A 15377-nucleotide genomic window follows, 5' to 3' on the forward strand; every position below is an offset into this window, starting at 1 on the left:
AGGCCAGCTTCATCTCTAATCCTAATTGTAGAAAATCAAGAATTCTACCTATGACATATTTCCTGGGATGCCAACCTCTGGATTCACACCAGGTTATATAAGCTTTCCAGACTCTATGATAAATCATCCTGGAAGCTGGCTTCCTTGCATTAATCAAGGTAGATATGACAGGACCTGAGAGCCCACGACTCTTCAGAACGTGGGTCTCAATAGCCAAACCGTCAAATTTAGCGTTTGTAAGGCAGGATGGAACACTGGACCTCGAGATAACAGGTCTGGGCGTTCCGGTAGTGTCCACGGGGAATCTACTGTCATCCTTACTATTTCTGCATACCAAGTCCTTCTGGGCCAAGCGAGGGCCACCAGAAGTACCGACTTCCTTTCCTGCCTGATCCTGCGAAGGAGTCGTGGTAATAGCAGAATAGGCGGGAATGCGTAAATCAGTGAGAACCGATGCCTTGGAATCACCAACGCATCCGTCCCGCATGCAAGAGGATCTTTTGTCCTTGCCACAAATCTGTCTTTTTGTTGAATCGGGATGCAAAGAGATCTACATCTGGAACCCCCCCCATCTTTGGCATATGGCCCAAAAGACGTCGGGATGCAGAGACCATTCCCCTGGAAGTAACTGCTGGCGACTTAGATAGTCCGCCTACCAATTCTCTATTCCCGGGATGAAAACTGCCGATATGCATGGCACATGCATCTCTGCCCAGACTAAGATCTGGTTCACCGAAATAAAAAGAAGACAAAAGCGCACCAGCCTAGTGCATTAACTTTTAAAACATTTATTTAATAAAAAATAATAAAGGAAATAACTCACAGGCGATTGGTGGAGGAGGCACAACATAAAATCGCACCGGTATACAGTCTGCGATTTGGAATGAGCAGAACCTTCCAGGGGTCGTGGAGGAATGCACAGACGCTGCAATCCGCTAACGCGTTTCGAGGGGAATGTCCCCTCTTCCTCAGAGCTATGCAGTGCAACCTCACTCAGCGAACCTCACTTATAAATGCCTGCAAGCCATTAAGACAGGGGTGGGGTGCGGGGCTCCTCCCCCTTAAGAAATCCCTCCCTCCTAATTCCTCTGATCAGGCATACCCTATACGCATAAGTGCATATGCAGACACCATATGTACATGTGCATGCATACACACACTATATATATATATATATATATATATATATATATATATATATATATATATATATATATATAAACACACAAAAAAAGCAGCTAGTAAATGACCAATTGATAAATGAAATAGGAAGTAAACAGCAATGTACTGTGCATACGGACTGAAGGGCAACAAGTGGTATCTAGACATAGCAGATATACATCGCAGTATACATAACCAGTCGTACTGCCAAATAGAAATGACAGTAAACAATGCACATCGTAATGGGTGAGAGTCACACTTCAAAACATCATACTACACATCTCAGGATGTACACAGTGAATGGACGTGTGCATGTACTTACACTTAGTATTGTGGGGGTCAGTGCCTGTAAAGAGCCTCCACAGCAGCTGCACCACGGGCCGGTACATGCAGCGTGTCTGCGATCAGAGAGGAACGCACACCGATGTGCTTGCGTTCCAGGAAGAGAAGGTGGAGTGTGCGTGTCATGCTGGAGGAGGGAGGCGGGGTAGACATCACCCCCTCCGCAGGAAGCACAGCACATTGGCCGTGTGAGAAAGCCTACTGACGTGCAGTTAGGGGCGGGGCCAACATGTGAAGAGTCCTCCACCCACCAGAAACATCCTGGTGTCTAGCAAAACGACCAGCTGTCACACAGACCATGAGCCAGGCTACATCAAGACTATAGATTGCCACAATATACAGCCAGCATGTATAAAGATAAAAAAAAAATGCTGAAAAGACTGGAGATGAGAATACAAATACCACTAGAAGAAAATAGACTGTGTAGTAGGAGGAGGAATGATGATGAAAACATTAATAAAAATAATAATAATAATAGCAAAAATAAGAGATGTGTTATCTGGTAATAAAAATAGTAGAAATAATAGTAATAATAATAAAAAATATATATTGTAGTAGATGATAAATCATCCAACCATCAGCGCGACTAGCGCACTGTACATGTAGCTCTTATGCGTATATGGGTGCCCACAGACTCACATGCCACTATTCGGCTACTGATCAGCTCCCATAATAATGGTGGTGCCAATAGTGAATAAAATGAATATAATTAAATTAAATAAAATTAAGAATTAGGATCACGCTGAGTGAGGTATGCGCATGCAACAACATATTGCGACTGCTATACTATACGTATTATATAATAACACTACAAATGGTATGTGCAAACGATAGTTGTGACAGTAACTGTGCAAACCAAATGATATCTATACTGAACCACTAGATATATATCATAAATTATATCTCAAGTAAAACACTATATTGGTATAAAACCAAAAGTGATCCACTAATAATCAACAAAACAGGAAATCGGCTACAACAGATAGATTGGGAAGTACATTGACGCTGTCCTGTGTGTGCGGGACAGCATAAATGTATACAACCGGGAAAAGGCAGAAACACAGGGGGGGGGGGGGGGGGGTTTGGGGTGGTTTGGCAGATGAATACTCATCACAATAATTCAACCCCCCAGGGGCCATACTGCCCAAGGTGAAGATCCAATAGGCCTCGCGTTTGCAGAGTCTCTGGTGTCTTCTACCTCTGTCAACATCACCCCTGATAGATTCGATCCCGAACACTTTCATACCAATGGGGTCTCCATGGTGGACATCTTGAAAGTGCCGAGGGACAGGGTATTTGACCCGTGTGTTAATAATGTCGCATTTATGCTCGCCAATGCGCACTCTCATGGGGCGGGAGGTGCGGCCAACGCAAAGGCGCCCACACGGACAAATAATGCCATAAACTACATGGTCAGTACCGCAATTGATGAATTGCTTCAGGTGGTGAGACCTGCCATCTATACCAGTGACAGACTTCTTCCTGTGCCACATGTATTGACAGGTACCGCAGTTCCTAACGCCACACTTGTAACTGCCCTTCTGATCAAAAATTGTCGACCAGACATTGATGGACTTGTTTAAAGGTTTTTTCACCATGCTGGGGGCTATCAGGCTTCTTAGGTCACGAGGTTTTCTATAGACTATATTAGGTCTGATCTGGTTCACCTCTTTTTGAGCAGCTCGGCTCCGGGTGCCTCCCTGATGATTGACATAAGCCACTGCTGTGGCATTGTCGGACTGGATCCTGACCGGACAACCCTGTAGCCTGATAGTCCAGGCCTTTAGAGCTAGATGTATCGCCCGGATCTCCAGAAAGTTGATGGGTAAGGTCCTCTCTGTCTTGGACCATACCCCTTGGACCGCAGCCTGTTCCAGAACTGCTCCCCAACCTGACAGAATGGCATCTGTTGTTACCACCGTCCAGATAACCGGTAGAAAGGATTTCCCCTTCTGCAGGTTTTCGGGTATGAGCCACCAATTGAGGCTCTGACGCACCGCATGCGACAGGTGCATCGGAAAGTCTAATGCCTGAACTTTCCTGTTCCAGGTCGACAGAATACTGTGTTGCAGCATTCTTGAGTGAAACTGAGCATAGGGAACTGGTTCGAATGAAGACACCATCTTCCCTAGTAGCCTCATACAAAGGCGGACTGAGGGACCCTTCTTGGTCCTTACTGTCAGAATCAGCTCTCTCAAAGCAGTGATCTTTGCCTGGGGTAGAAATATTTTCTCCTGGCCTGTATCTATAATCAGACCTAAATACTCCAGTCTTCTTACTGGTTTTAGGAAAGACTTTTCTAAGTTGAGGATCCAACCCAGGTGTTCTAGATACCTGACTGTGGTCCTCAAGTTTCCATTCAAAGAGGCTACCGACCGGTCTATCAAGAGCAGGTCGTCTAGGTATGCTATGACAGCTATACCCTGAGCCCTTAATCTGGCCAGAGGAGGAGCTAAGATCTTTGCGAACACTCGAGGTGCAGTGGCTATCCCGAAAGGCAGAGCCACAAACTGGAAATGGCGCCCTCCTACCTCGAAGCGCAGAAACTTCTGATGAGCAGGAAAAATGGGCACATGCAGATATGCATCTCTGATGTCTATTGATGCCAGAAATTCTCCTCCCTGCAGGGTGGGAACTACTGTTCGAATTGATTCCATGCGGAAGGATTGAATCCTTAGGAATCGGTTCAGATCCCTTAAGTCCAGAATGGGCCTGACATCCCCATTTGGCTTTTGGACCGTAAAAAGGTTGGAATAGAAGCCCAGTCCCTGGTCCTTTGCGGGAACTATCATAATGACCTCCTGCGACAAAAGTCGCTCTAACGCTAGAAGGAGCGACTGCTTTTTCTCTGGGTCTCTGGGAACACTTGATCTGAGGAACCGAGGAGAGGGGAATTCCTGAAACTCCAGCTTGTACCCTAAGGTTACCGTGGAGATTACCCATCTGTCCTGGAAGTCCTCCTGCCAGAGCTCTGAGAACTGTCGCAGTCTTCCCCCCACTCGAGTGAGCGGGGGCGCCCCCTCATGCAGAGGTCTTAGTGTTTTGCCTAGTAGGCTTCTTTCCCCAGGACTTCTTTTGTGCCTGGGGTTGACTCTTGTCTCTGGACCCCGATGGAGGCGGCCGTCGAGACTGCCTGGAGGCTGAAGCCCCCGGCGCTGGGGAAAGAGTCCGTTTGAAAGAGGGATGCTTACTCTTCTTCTTGACAGGTGAGAGAGTGCTTTTCCCACAAGAGATTCTCTTGATATAGTTATCCAAGTCCTCTCCAAACAACCTTGCACCACGAAATGGAAACCCAGCCAGTAGCTTCTTACATGGTGCTTCGGCTGACCAATTTTTCAACCATAGGATTCTACGTATATGCACCAACCCCAGTGAAAGACGGGAGGTTTGCACGATAGAATCTCTAATGGCGTCAACCACAAAGCATAAGGCCGCTGGAAGGTTAGCAAACCCCTGGGCCTGCTGTTCAGGTAATACTTTGATGACCTGCTTAACATGGTCTCTTAAGTATTGACAGACTCCATTCGCTGCTACTGCAGGTTGGGCCACTGATCCTGCTAAGGAGAAAACATCCTTCAATAGGGATTCCATCCTTTTATCTACAGGATCCCTGAGCATCTGAGCATTGTCTACAGGACAAGTCAGGCTATTATTTACGGAGGAAATGGCGGCATCAATAGCCGGTATTCCCCACATTTTAATAAACTTTTCTTCCATCGGATAAAGTGTTGAAAACTTTCTCGGCGGAAAAAAACGTTTGTCTGGGTGATCCCACTCAGAATAAATGAGCTTTTCAAGTAAAGTATGAACAGAAAAAGCATGTGCTGCTTGGAAAGGTTTCAGTGACCCCAAAGCAGAAGAGGATTCTTTAGCAGTTTCAGGTATGGGCAACTTAAATGTGGAGCGGACCAATCCAGTAAGGATCTGCACTAAGACTTTCTCCTCTTGGGAAGTCGCAGAGAGTCCCTCTCCACCTGATTCCTCTGAAGAGGAATCATCCGTCCCATCCCGATCCTCTGAAAGGGATTCATCTCCTTTATCCCAGAGCTCCTCTGTCTGAGGGTCTTGGGGAACAGAGGAAAGCCTAGTGCGTTTTCTTCCACTGAGTGAAGATGTAATCACGGCCATTAATCTTTCCTCTAGACCATTAATGGTTGAGGAAAAAACCTCTTGTGTAATATATACAGGGGCTGAAGTGCCAGAAGCAGGTGACCCCTGACCCCGATGGCTCTCCCTGGCTAGCCGTCCCTGGCCCATCTTTAGGGGGGGGGGGGGAGGATGCTGCTGACAGGGGGCCCTCAGAACCCGAACGAGATCCCCTAGTGTCTCTGGTTCCTGGGGTGCTTGAACCTCTTCTACCCATAGTGCAAAGCAACAAGGTGTGAGGTATACAAATGAACACTGCCCGCTGAGCGATGTAGTCTGGCTAAAAGCCTTGCTACCCAATGCTCAGTCTGGTGTTACTTCAGTAAATGCTGCCTAGGAGAATGCCTGTGTCCCACCTTACATGCGACCGTCAGCTCTGTGTCTCTCAGAAGGCTGTGTGCACCTGTACAGAGTGCCTCTAATAGCCTGCAGCTGGCCTGAGTGGGAGTCTAAGCACCTGTGCTGACGTCCCGCCCCCTCCTCTACCGCCCCCCCCCCTCGAGTTTTGAAAAAAACGAGTGCTTCCCGCGCTGGCCGACTCTCCTGTCATGCTTCTGGAGAAAGGCTGGGGATGGGGGGGGGAGGCTGGTAACAAGATCTGCCTAAACGGCTATCTTCAGAGATGGTGGCCATTAGGCCACAGAGCCCGGGTGGTATAACCACTTTCTAGACCCCTGTGGCCCCTCTCTAGCCTGGGGGGAACATTCAAACATGAGAAATCCCCCCTTCCATCTTACCTTGCAGCCGGCTTGAGACACTGGGACATAGACAGCGATGAAAAAACACTGAGACAAACAGTCAGCATGTGCAGGTTTGTGCTCTTGGCAGCCCCCAGTGGTCACAATAGGCATAGCATGCATTTACCTTAAAGGAGAAAAGCCACTAGAACTCAAAAATTCTGTGGAATCTCCTCTTACCTTATCCAGCTGTTTACACAGACCCAATCTTCACCTCTCACGGTGGGCTCCGTTTGAAAAAACCGTCAGAGACTGGGGCCCCCTACGAATAGGGGGATCCAACAGTTCTGGGACCGTAAAGCACCTTGCCAGAAATTAGGAAGTTTAAAGCCATTTTCTGATCTGCGGGGTCCAGCTCTCTAAAAAGAGAAGCATTACGGGTAAAACCTCGTTTCTTCGGACACGAGGCCCGGGTACCATTCAATTCGGCCATGAAAAGACACTTTGAATGGATCCGGTTCACCTGGCTTGCCCCAGTATAGGATCTTAGGATATTCCCTTTGGAGCTCAGCACAGGACATCTTTACACGTCCATCACCTAAGACACTGGCGTAAAAACTGAGGTATCCCTGCAAGGGGGAGGGATTATATAGGGGTTGAACTTCCTGATAGGGTGTGCCAGTGTCCAATCACCAGTGATACCTATATAACCCATCAGTAATTACTGAGGCTCTGTGTCCCGTGATGTTCGAGAAAGAAAGAGGCATTTAGTAGTTTATATTTATCAAAACTATTGCATTTCCATGTTCTGTGTACTGTGGGAGACCAGATACAGTGAATGCAGACTCCTGGGTTTAGTAACACTTTAAATAAATGTATTGGCAAGTATTTATGTGCAATGTTCTTCTAAGGGAAAAAAAAAAAAAAAAACACAACAGCACACCTATCCTACACAGAACACATTTATCCGATAGTCCATAAAAGTTTTTAATTGACACGACTGAACAATTCCCACCTCCATGATTTCATCAAGGGCAGATTTTTTTTTCTTCTCTTTGGCTTGGGTCTGAACTGGGTCTTTTCTCTTGACTGCTCCAGATGATATAGCAGATTTCAGCGCATTCGATGACAGAGAACTAGATGGAGAAGATCATTTGAAATAACTCTACATTTATACGCAGGCACATATATTTACGCAAACATTTTCAGCGTGGAACCTGTGTCACCAAATACATATGTGACTAAAATATATGCAGCCATGCCCCATATTGTACTCTCTCATTTTAACTGTAAAATGAACACAAAACGCTCTGAGAGTTACCTTTCCTTCAACAGTCAGACATCCCTCACCCTTCTACACAACTTTTTTCCAGGTGTTGGGCTGTGTCCATCTTTATTAGCTGGAGTGCCATGATGTCACTTCTGTGCATGCACGGGAATTCAGTCACCCCGGCACACAGGCCCAGTGCTGGAATGTAAATTAAGCTGCAAGCAGGCAGGCACATTTCTTTATTGCAGAAGAGACATGAAATATCTCTCGTGCAATAAAAGAGCCTGCCTGCTCGCAGTTTTGGAAACTGGGACTTTAGTTCCACTTTAAAGTAAATCTGTGCCAATCAATGGACAGTCAAGTATTTCTATATTCTGAAGAAATAGTTTTGAGCTTTGAAATTAGGTCTCGCTGACCTCCATAACTGAGACACTGTGGAGTAATTCATCCTGAAAAATGTACAGTTGACTCCATGCACAAATTTCTTGAGCTCCTGTTGTGTGGTTACTTTATTTTATTAAAAGACTGGAAGGATGCCAAGTCACTTCTGGGACAGGTACCTGAGCTATGGAAAGGCTACACTTCCTGCATTATCTATGAATGGGAAAATGGACCTCACCTGGATTTTGAAGCTGCTGCTCCTGATGTGCTTGCAGCTTTTCCAAGATTAAATGCAACTAAAAAAAAAAAAAAAAAAAAAAAAAAAAAAAAGAGAAAAAATAAATGATTTTCCAAGCTCAGTACCAGATCAGTTAATACAAGACTCTCTTCCATGCTATGAAGGGTACTGAAAAAGAAAAATGGTTAAAATCTCCCAATCCCAGCATCCACTGTTTACAATAAAACATAACCTGGGGAGATTTTCCCTTTCCTGGTGATAAGAAAGGGAAATTTCCCAAGCAAAAGATACAGTTGGAAGGGAAGGGTGGAATTTGGAATGGTGTAAAACAAGGGTGAAAACAAGAAAAAAAAAAGGGGGGGGGGATATACAAGCATGGCAGTTGCTTAACACACATTTTTGCCAAGGAGGAAACTCATCAAAATGATGGGCCAATAGGAATGTGGGGCTAATTTGTTACCCCAACCTTGCAGAACTTTAAGCATTTGGAGCTGCCTTTGCAGCAAGAGAGCTGCTGCAGGTATGTGCAAGCATTTTTATGTGATTAAATCCCTTTGAAGCTGCCCCCTCCCCCCTGTAGGGTAAATGCTTGCTTATTCTAGGGTGCAGGGATAAAGTGTTTTTTTACGCTCCTTATTCCTGGCTCCGATAGGTTTCCTCAATCTGAGCCCAGTCTATCAAGGACCAGCCCCCCGACTATGATTGGCCAATGAAGGATGAGATCATCTCCCTGTCACTCTGCTCTCTCCTATCAGCATTGCTCTTTGTAGGCATGCTCTTTGCAGAACAGTGACCTACACAATAGGCTGATACCCGGTCCTCTTCTGGTACCTACATTGCCTGAATTTAAAGTGGTTGTTAACCCACCAATGTATCTTTACATAATCCTGTTTTTTAATGTAATGGTCCTGTGTGACTGTGCTTCATAAAAATAATGCTGTATATACCTTGTTTGCAGAGCGCTGATCTGCGCTCACTGAGCTGCCGCCTATCTCCTCTATCGGCCCGACAGATGCAGTGGGTGGGGCCGGGGATCCCCCGCTGACATCAGTCAGGAGGGGAGGAGAGAGGCAGCCCTGCCTGCTGCATCTGTCAGGGTCGAGAGAGGCTGGTCAATGAGCGCAGATCAGCGTTCTGTAAACAAGGCATATAACAGAATTATTTTTATAAAGCAGTCACAGGGGGAAATTACAAAAAAAAAAAAAAAAACAGGGAGGATTATATTAAAAGAAAAACAGTAATTTGAGCAGCAGGACGGGAGGGGGTGGCGCGGACATGGAGCCGACAGGCGGAGAGGGGAAGGGGGAGAGGACGGAGGAGAGGTCGGAGGAGAGGACACAGGAGATGCAGCGAAGAGCTGTGGATGATTTAGGCACGTATGCTGACAACTGTGTCAGGGCTCAGCAGCCCTGATATATCAGGGTCAGCGTACAAAGGGGGGGGGTTGGGTTAACAAACACTTTAACAAAAAAAAAAAAATAAACAAAAAATGTAATAATTAGGGTTGCACCCATTCCAATACCAAGCATTTGCATGAGTACTTGTACTCATGCAAATACTCCGATACCTAAAACCGATACCTTTGCGATGGGATTTGAGCCCATACAAAATGTATGGGCTCAAATTGCAGTGCAAAGAATCGCATGTGATTTGAACAGGAATGCAGTGCGATCCCTGTCTGAATCACATGCGGTTTCCCCACACTGCTCCTGTGTGAACCCAGGCTTGTCTTAGTGACTTCAGCCTGGGTTCACAAAACAACGGTGCAGGAAACCACATGTGATTCGGCAGGAATCGTACCACATTCCTGTTCAAATCACATGAGATTTTTTGCAGTGCGATTTAAGCCCATTCATTTGTATGGGCTCAAATCGCACTGCAAAGTTGTCGGTAATTGGTATCAGCGAATACTTGACCACAAGTATCAGTACTCACTGGTACAAAACAAGTATTGGTTCACCCCTAGTAATATTGTATACACAACCAAGTTTGTATTTTTTTAGAGATGTTCCAAGAGTTCAGATTTAAAGCAGAGTTCCACCCAAAAGTGGAATCTCTGCTTATTTGCTTGCTCCCCCCCTCCGATACCACATTTGGCACCTTTCAGGGGGGAGGAGGGAACGGGGACCTGTTTTTGACAGGTCTCCATCCCCACTTTCAGGGTACGGCACTGTCCCTCTGAAGTTCGGCTCCCCTCCTCCTTCCTCTGGCTGCCGGGCCAATTAGAAAGTGCAGTTCGCTTCGCGCATGCATAGTAGGTAGCCGTCTGAAGCTGAAAGGCTTCACGGACGTTTTTTTCCCTTAGTGGAGATGGCGGCGGCAGCACCTGACAGCCGAATACGAAAATCGCGGGCTCCCTGGACAGGTAGGTGTCAATGTATTAAAAGTCAGCAGCTACAGTATTTGTAGCTGCTGATTTTAATTTTTGTTTTTTTCCTCCAGGGGGAACTCCTCTTTAAGTAGTAGCCCTAACAGGTTAGGCTTTCAAAATTTCCCCACATGCAATATTTATGCATCTCCTGCTCTATGGATGCAGATTACATTGCCTGTGCAAAGTTAAAGTAGTTCTAAAGGCTGAAGATTTTTTACCTCAATGCATTCTCTGCAATAAGATAAAAAAAACCTGTGTGCAGCCCCCCCCCCCCACCCCCCACTTATACTTACCTGAGCCGGATCTCGATCCAGCGCAATGCATGAGAGCAGCAACTCTCTCCTTCCTCATAGGCTCAGAGACAGAAGCTGTAGCCATTTGCTCCCACTGCTGTCAATCACAAACAATTAGGAGGGTGCGGGGCTGAGCCATGCTCTGTGTGTCTATGGGACACATTTTTGGGACCATTGTCATTTATACAGCGATCAGTGCGATTAAAAATGCACTGATTACTGTGTAAATGACACTGGCAGTGAAGGGGTTAACCACTAGGGGGCAGGGAGGGGTTAAGGCAGTACTAGGGAGTGATTACTAACTGTAGGGGGGATGGGCTAGCTGTGTCACTACGCTGATCACTGCTCCCGATGACAGGGAGCAGAGATCAGTGACACTTGTCACTAGGCAGAACAGGGAGATGCTGTTTACATCAGCATATCCCCGTTCGTCCTCTCCGTGACCCAACTCACGGAGCTCCCAGCCGGCGCGCACGCAATGGCATGCCAGGGAATTCAAATGGACGTACCTGTCCATTTGCCCAGCCGTGCCATTCTGCCGATGTACATCGGCGTGCGCCGGTCGGGAAGGGGTTAAGGAAACCTGTCAGGGCTTGACAAATTTGCTTTGAATCTAGAAGCCAGCTAAAAAAGTTAGGAGCCAGTTTTTTTTGGCTAGCAAGGCTTTGTTTTCACACACGCGAGACAGTTGACACATGGGGTAATTGGGTTTTTGAGGTGTGGCGTGCTGTATGGGCTGCTAACCTGCCAGGGCTGTCCACTTTGGAAAATGCTAGTTGCCTACTTATAATGTTGACTCTTTCTTCAATATCTGGATGGAGCCACTCACTCAGAACTAGCATGCAGAGATAAGGAACTCTGAAATTTGCTAGAATATTTACTCCCCAAGAATATTTGAGTGGTATCTGTCATTTGAAAAATAAACACATGACTATTCCATCAAGCACTGAATATGCACAATGCCAATCTAGTACACAAAAAAGTGTTGTTCGTAATCATTTACAATGATCTTTTCCATAGTGTAGATCACAATTCAACTCAAATCCTACAATTTTTTTTGTCAAGGGTAATAGCATTGCATTCTATTGGTTAAAGCAAAGCACTAATGACATTGAGTGCGACAGGCAAAAAGACTTACTTTTCTCTTCCTCACTTTCCCTATTTAATTCAGTGAACACAGGAGTTTCCTGAAAATCAAGATAAATTATTCCTGATTATTAATAAAATTACACAATATATTCAGTTTGTTGAATGTAGTAAAGACAGTGGTTGCCAAGAGATGTGTGAATTTTATTTCCTTTTCCTCATGTGGTGCAATGTCTCTTTCAGGGTAACAGGGAACCCAGCTTAATTTAACATTGGCTGAGGGGCAGAAGATTGCCAATTACATCAACAAGATGGGGTTTTATTCCACAGTAGACTCATAGGTAACAGGCATGCCTCATGGTAATATGTGCATCTCATGGTAATCTCTGACCTTTCTATGCATCTGTTGCCATTTTCCAGAGTGCTTGTTTAAAGCGAAGTTCCAGTCCACATAATCAAATTTTTTTTTTAAATGCTCCACCAGGATTGGTTAGAGCTTCTACTTTAAGATTTGCAAAAGGTTATTAATGTGTTCCTTCTTTCTTTTAAATCAAAATCTTACCAGATCTGGGAAGCAGGCAGGGACCATTGAGGTTGAAGGCATCTGAAGCCCACATGTGTTTATATCTGGGAATTGGTGCAGCTGGCTACCCAGCATGCGCCTCCCGATCTTGCGCCTGCGCAGTAATGACACTGCACGGCGCAGTTTCTTCATTAACCACTTTCCACCCGGCCACTGCACATAAACGGCCGGGTGGGCCATCTCTCCTTCTGAGTGGATGTTCAGGAACGTCCCTCAGAAGGAGCGGGATAGTGCCCGCGCAGCGGAGCGATCCCGATGCACTCGTGTCACCTGGACACGGCGCATCTCCAATCGGCAGGAGGGCTCTGCGATTGCCCCTCCTGATCACATGACGGCCGTGTTGAATCACAGCCGTCATGTGATGTAAACACAGAGCCGGTTGCTAGGCAATCGGCTCGGCTCTCCTCACACGGAAGTTGTCAGTGAGGAGAGGAGAGCGGATCGCTGCAGCCGGTGATCAGTGAGTATGAGCTGTTTTTTACAGCTTTTTACTCACTGATCACCAGTCTAGTGTCCCCACACACACATGTAAAAACACAAAGTATACACAAAGTAAACACACAATGTCCCCAAAACACATGTCCCCACATAGTAAAAACACCTGTCCCCCACATATGTCCCAGTAAAATCACATGTCCCAATGATTATCTGCACACATATGTCACCTGCGCACATCTGTACATGATCATTTGCGCACATGTGTCCGTGATCACACGAACCAATTATTATACACTTAACGGGATTTTTTTTTACCAAAAACCATGTAGCAGAATGCATTTTGGCTTAAATTTATGACAAAATTTCGATTTTATTGGATTTCTTTTAAAATAGAAAGAAGAAAATATTGGTTTTTTTTTTTCCAAATTTCCGCTCTTTTTTCGCTTATATCGCAAAAAATAAAAAACGGAGTCGTGAATAAATACCACCAAAAGAAAGCTCTATTTGTGTGAACAAAATAATAAAAATTTAATTTGGGTACAGCATTGCATGACCGCGCAATTGTCATTGAAAGTGTGAGAGCGCTGAAAGCTGAAAATTTCTGGGAAGGAAGGGGGCGAAAGTGCCCAGTATTGAGGTGGTTAAACAATACCCATGGACTCCTGGGATAGATGACGCTGATATCCCAGGAGCCCAAGTGAATCACCTAGGTGTCAGGACCGGAAGTGCCGCATACACAGATCTAAATAAAAGGTATTTAGACATAAAAAAAAATAAAAAAATAAAAATTTTTAAAATAAAACACATATACACACACACACATACAGTGGGGACAGAAAGTATTCAGACCCCCTTAAAATGTTTCACTCTTTGTTATATTGCAGTCATTTGCTAAAATCATTTAAAGTGATGTTCCGGCCGAAATTATACTTTTTAAATAAAAATACCCCTATAATACACAAGCTTAATGTATTCTAGTAAAGTTAATCTGTAAACTAAGGTCTGTTTTGTTAGTTTATAGCAGTAGTTTGTTATTTTATAAACTTACAGCAGGCCGTGGCCATCTTAAGTCTGGGCATCTGAAGCCAGACTGTATTTCTTCCTGGATCTCAACCTTGCAGATCTCGCACATGCTCAGTGCAGCACAAGCAGTGTAATAGGTTTCAGGTCAGGTTTCCATAGCAACTGCAGTATCAGAGGAAGTTGCCGCCCCTTCCCAGAAGGCATTGCAAATAGGAAATGATGCGATGGGCCGCGGCCAGGGAGGAGGAAGTGAAAAATGAATACAGCAGATATACAGTAAGTGCTGAGAAAAAAAAATTTAAAATATCCAATTCGTTTACAGTGCACAGTTTAGTGAGGGATGCTGAAGAGTTGTAAAAGTGGGTGGAACTCCACTTTAAGTTCATTTTTTTCCTCATTAATGTGCACACAGCACCCCATATTGACAGAAAAACACAGAATTGTTGACATTTTTGCAGATTTATTAAAAAAGAAAAAACTGAAATATCACATGGTTTTAAGTATTCGGACCCTTTGCTCAGTATTTATTAGAAGCACCCTTTTGATCTAATACAGCCATGAGTCTTTTTGGGAAAAATGCAACAAGTTTTTCACACCTGGATTTGGGGATCCTCTGCCATTCCTCCTTGCAGATCCTCTCTAGTTCTGTCAGGTTGGATGGTAAACGTTGGTGGACAGCCATTTTTAGGTCTCTCCAGAGATGCTCAATTGGGTTTAAGTCAGGGCTCTGGCTGGGCCATTCAAGAACCGTCACAGAGTTGTTGTGAAGTCACTCCTTCGTTATTTTAGCTGTGTGCTTAGGGTCATTGTCTTGTTGGAAGGTAAACCTTCAGCCCAGTCTGAGGTCCTGAGCACTCTGGAGAAGGTTTTCATCCATATTCCTGTACTTGGCCGCATTCATCTTTCCCTCGATTGCAACCAGTCGTCCTGTCCCTGCAGCTGAAAAACACCCCCACAGCATGATGCTGCCACCACCATGCTTCACTGTTGGGACTGTATTGGACAGGTGATGAGCAGTGCCTGGTTTTATCCACACATACCGCTTATAATTAAGGCCAAAAAGTTCTATCTTGGTCTCATCAGACCAGAGAATCTTATTTCTTCAGGTGAGTCCTTCAGGTGTTTTTTAGCAAACTCCATGCGGGCTTTCATGTGTCTTGCACTAAGGAGAGGCTTCCATCGGGCAACTCTGCCATAAAGCCCCGACTGGTGGAGGTGATGGTTGACTTTCTACAACTTTCACCCATCTCCAGACTGCATCTCTGGAGCTCAGCCACAGTGATCTATGGGTTCTTCTTTACCTCTCTCACCAAGGCTCTTCTCCCCAGATAGCTCAGTTTGGCTGGACAGCCAGCTCTAGGAAGGGTT

General features: G+C 45.4%; 1 protein-coding gene across 1 annotated transcript in view; it reads right to left on the bottom strand.

Moving 5' to 3' along the window:
- KIN (Kin17 DNA and RNA binding protein) overlaps positions 1–15377 on the bottom strand; it is a 58124-nt gene that overhangs the window by 24177 nt on the left and 18570 nt on the right. Inside the window, exons 6-8 of the mRNA XM_073619439.1 lie at positions 12018–12066; positions 8216–8273; positions 7342–7462 (exon numbers count right to left, since the gene is read on the bottom strand). Of these exons, the coding sequence (XP_073475540.1) occupies positions 7342–7462; positions 8216–8273; positions 12018–12066 (228 nt within the window). The remainder of the gene's footprint in view (positions 1–7341; positions 7463–8215; positions 8274–12017; positions 12067–15377) is intronic.

This window comes from Aquarana catesbeiana, linkage group LG03, assembly GCF_042186555.1.
Source record: "Aquarana catesbeiana isolate 2022-GZ linkage group LG03, ASM4218655v1, whole genome shotgun sequence".
NCBI classification, from domain to species: Eukaryota; Metazoa; Chordata; class Amphibia; order Anura; family Ranidae; genus Aquarana; species Aquarana catesbeiana.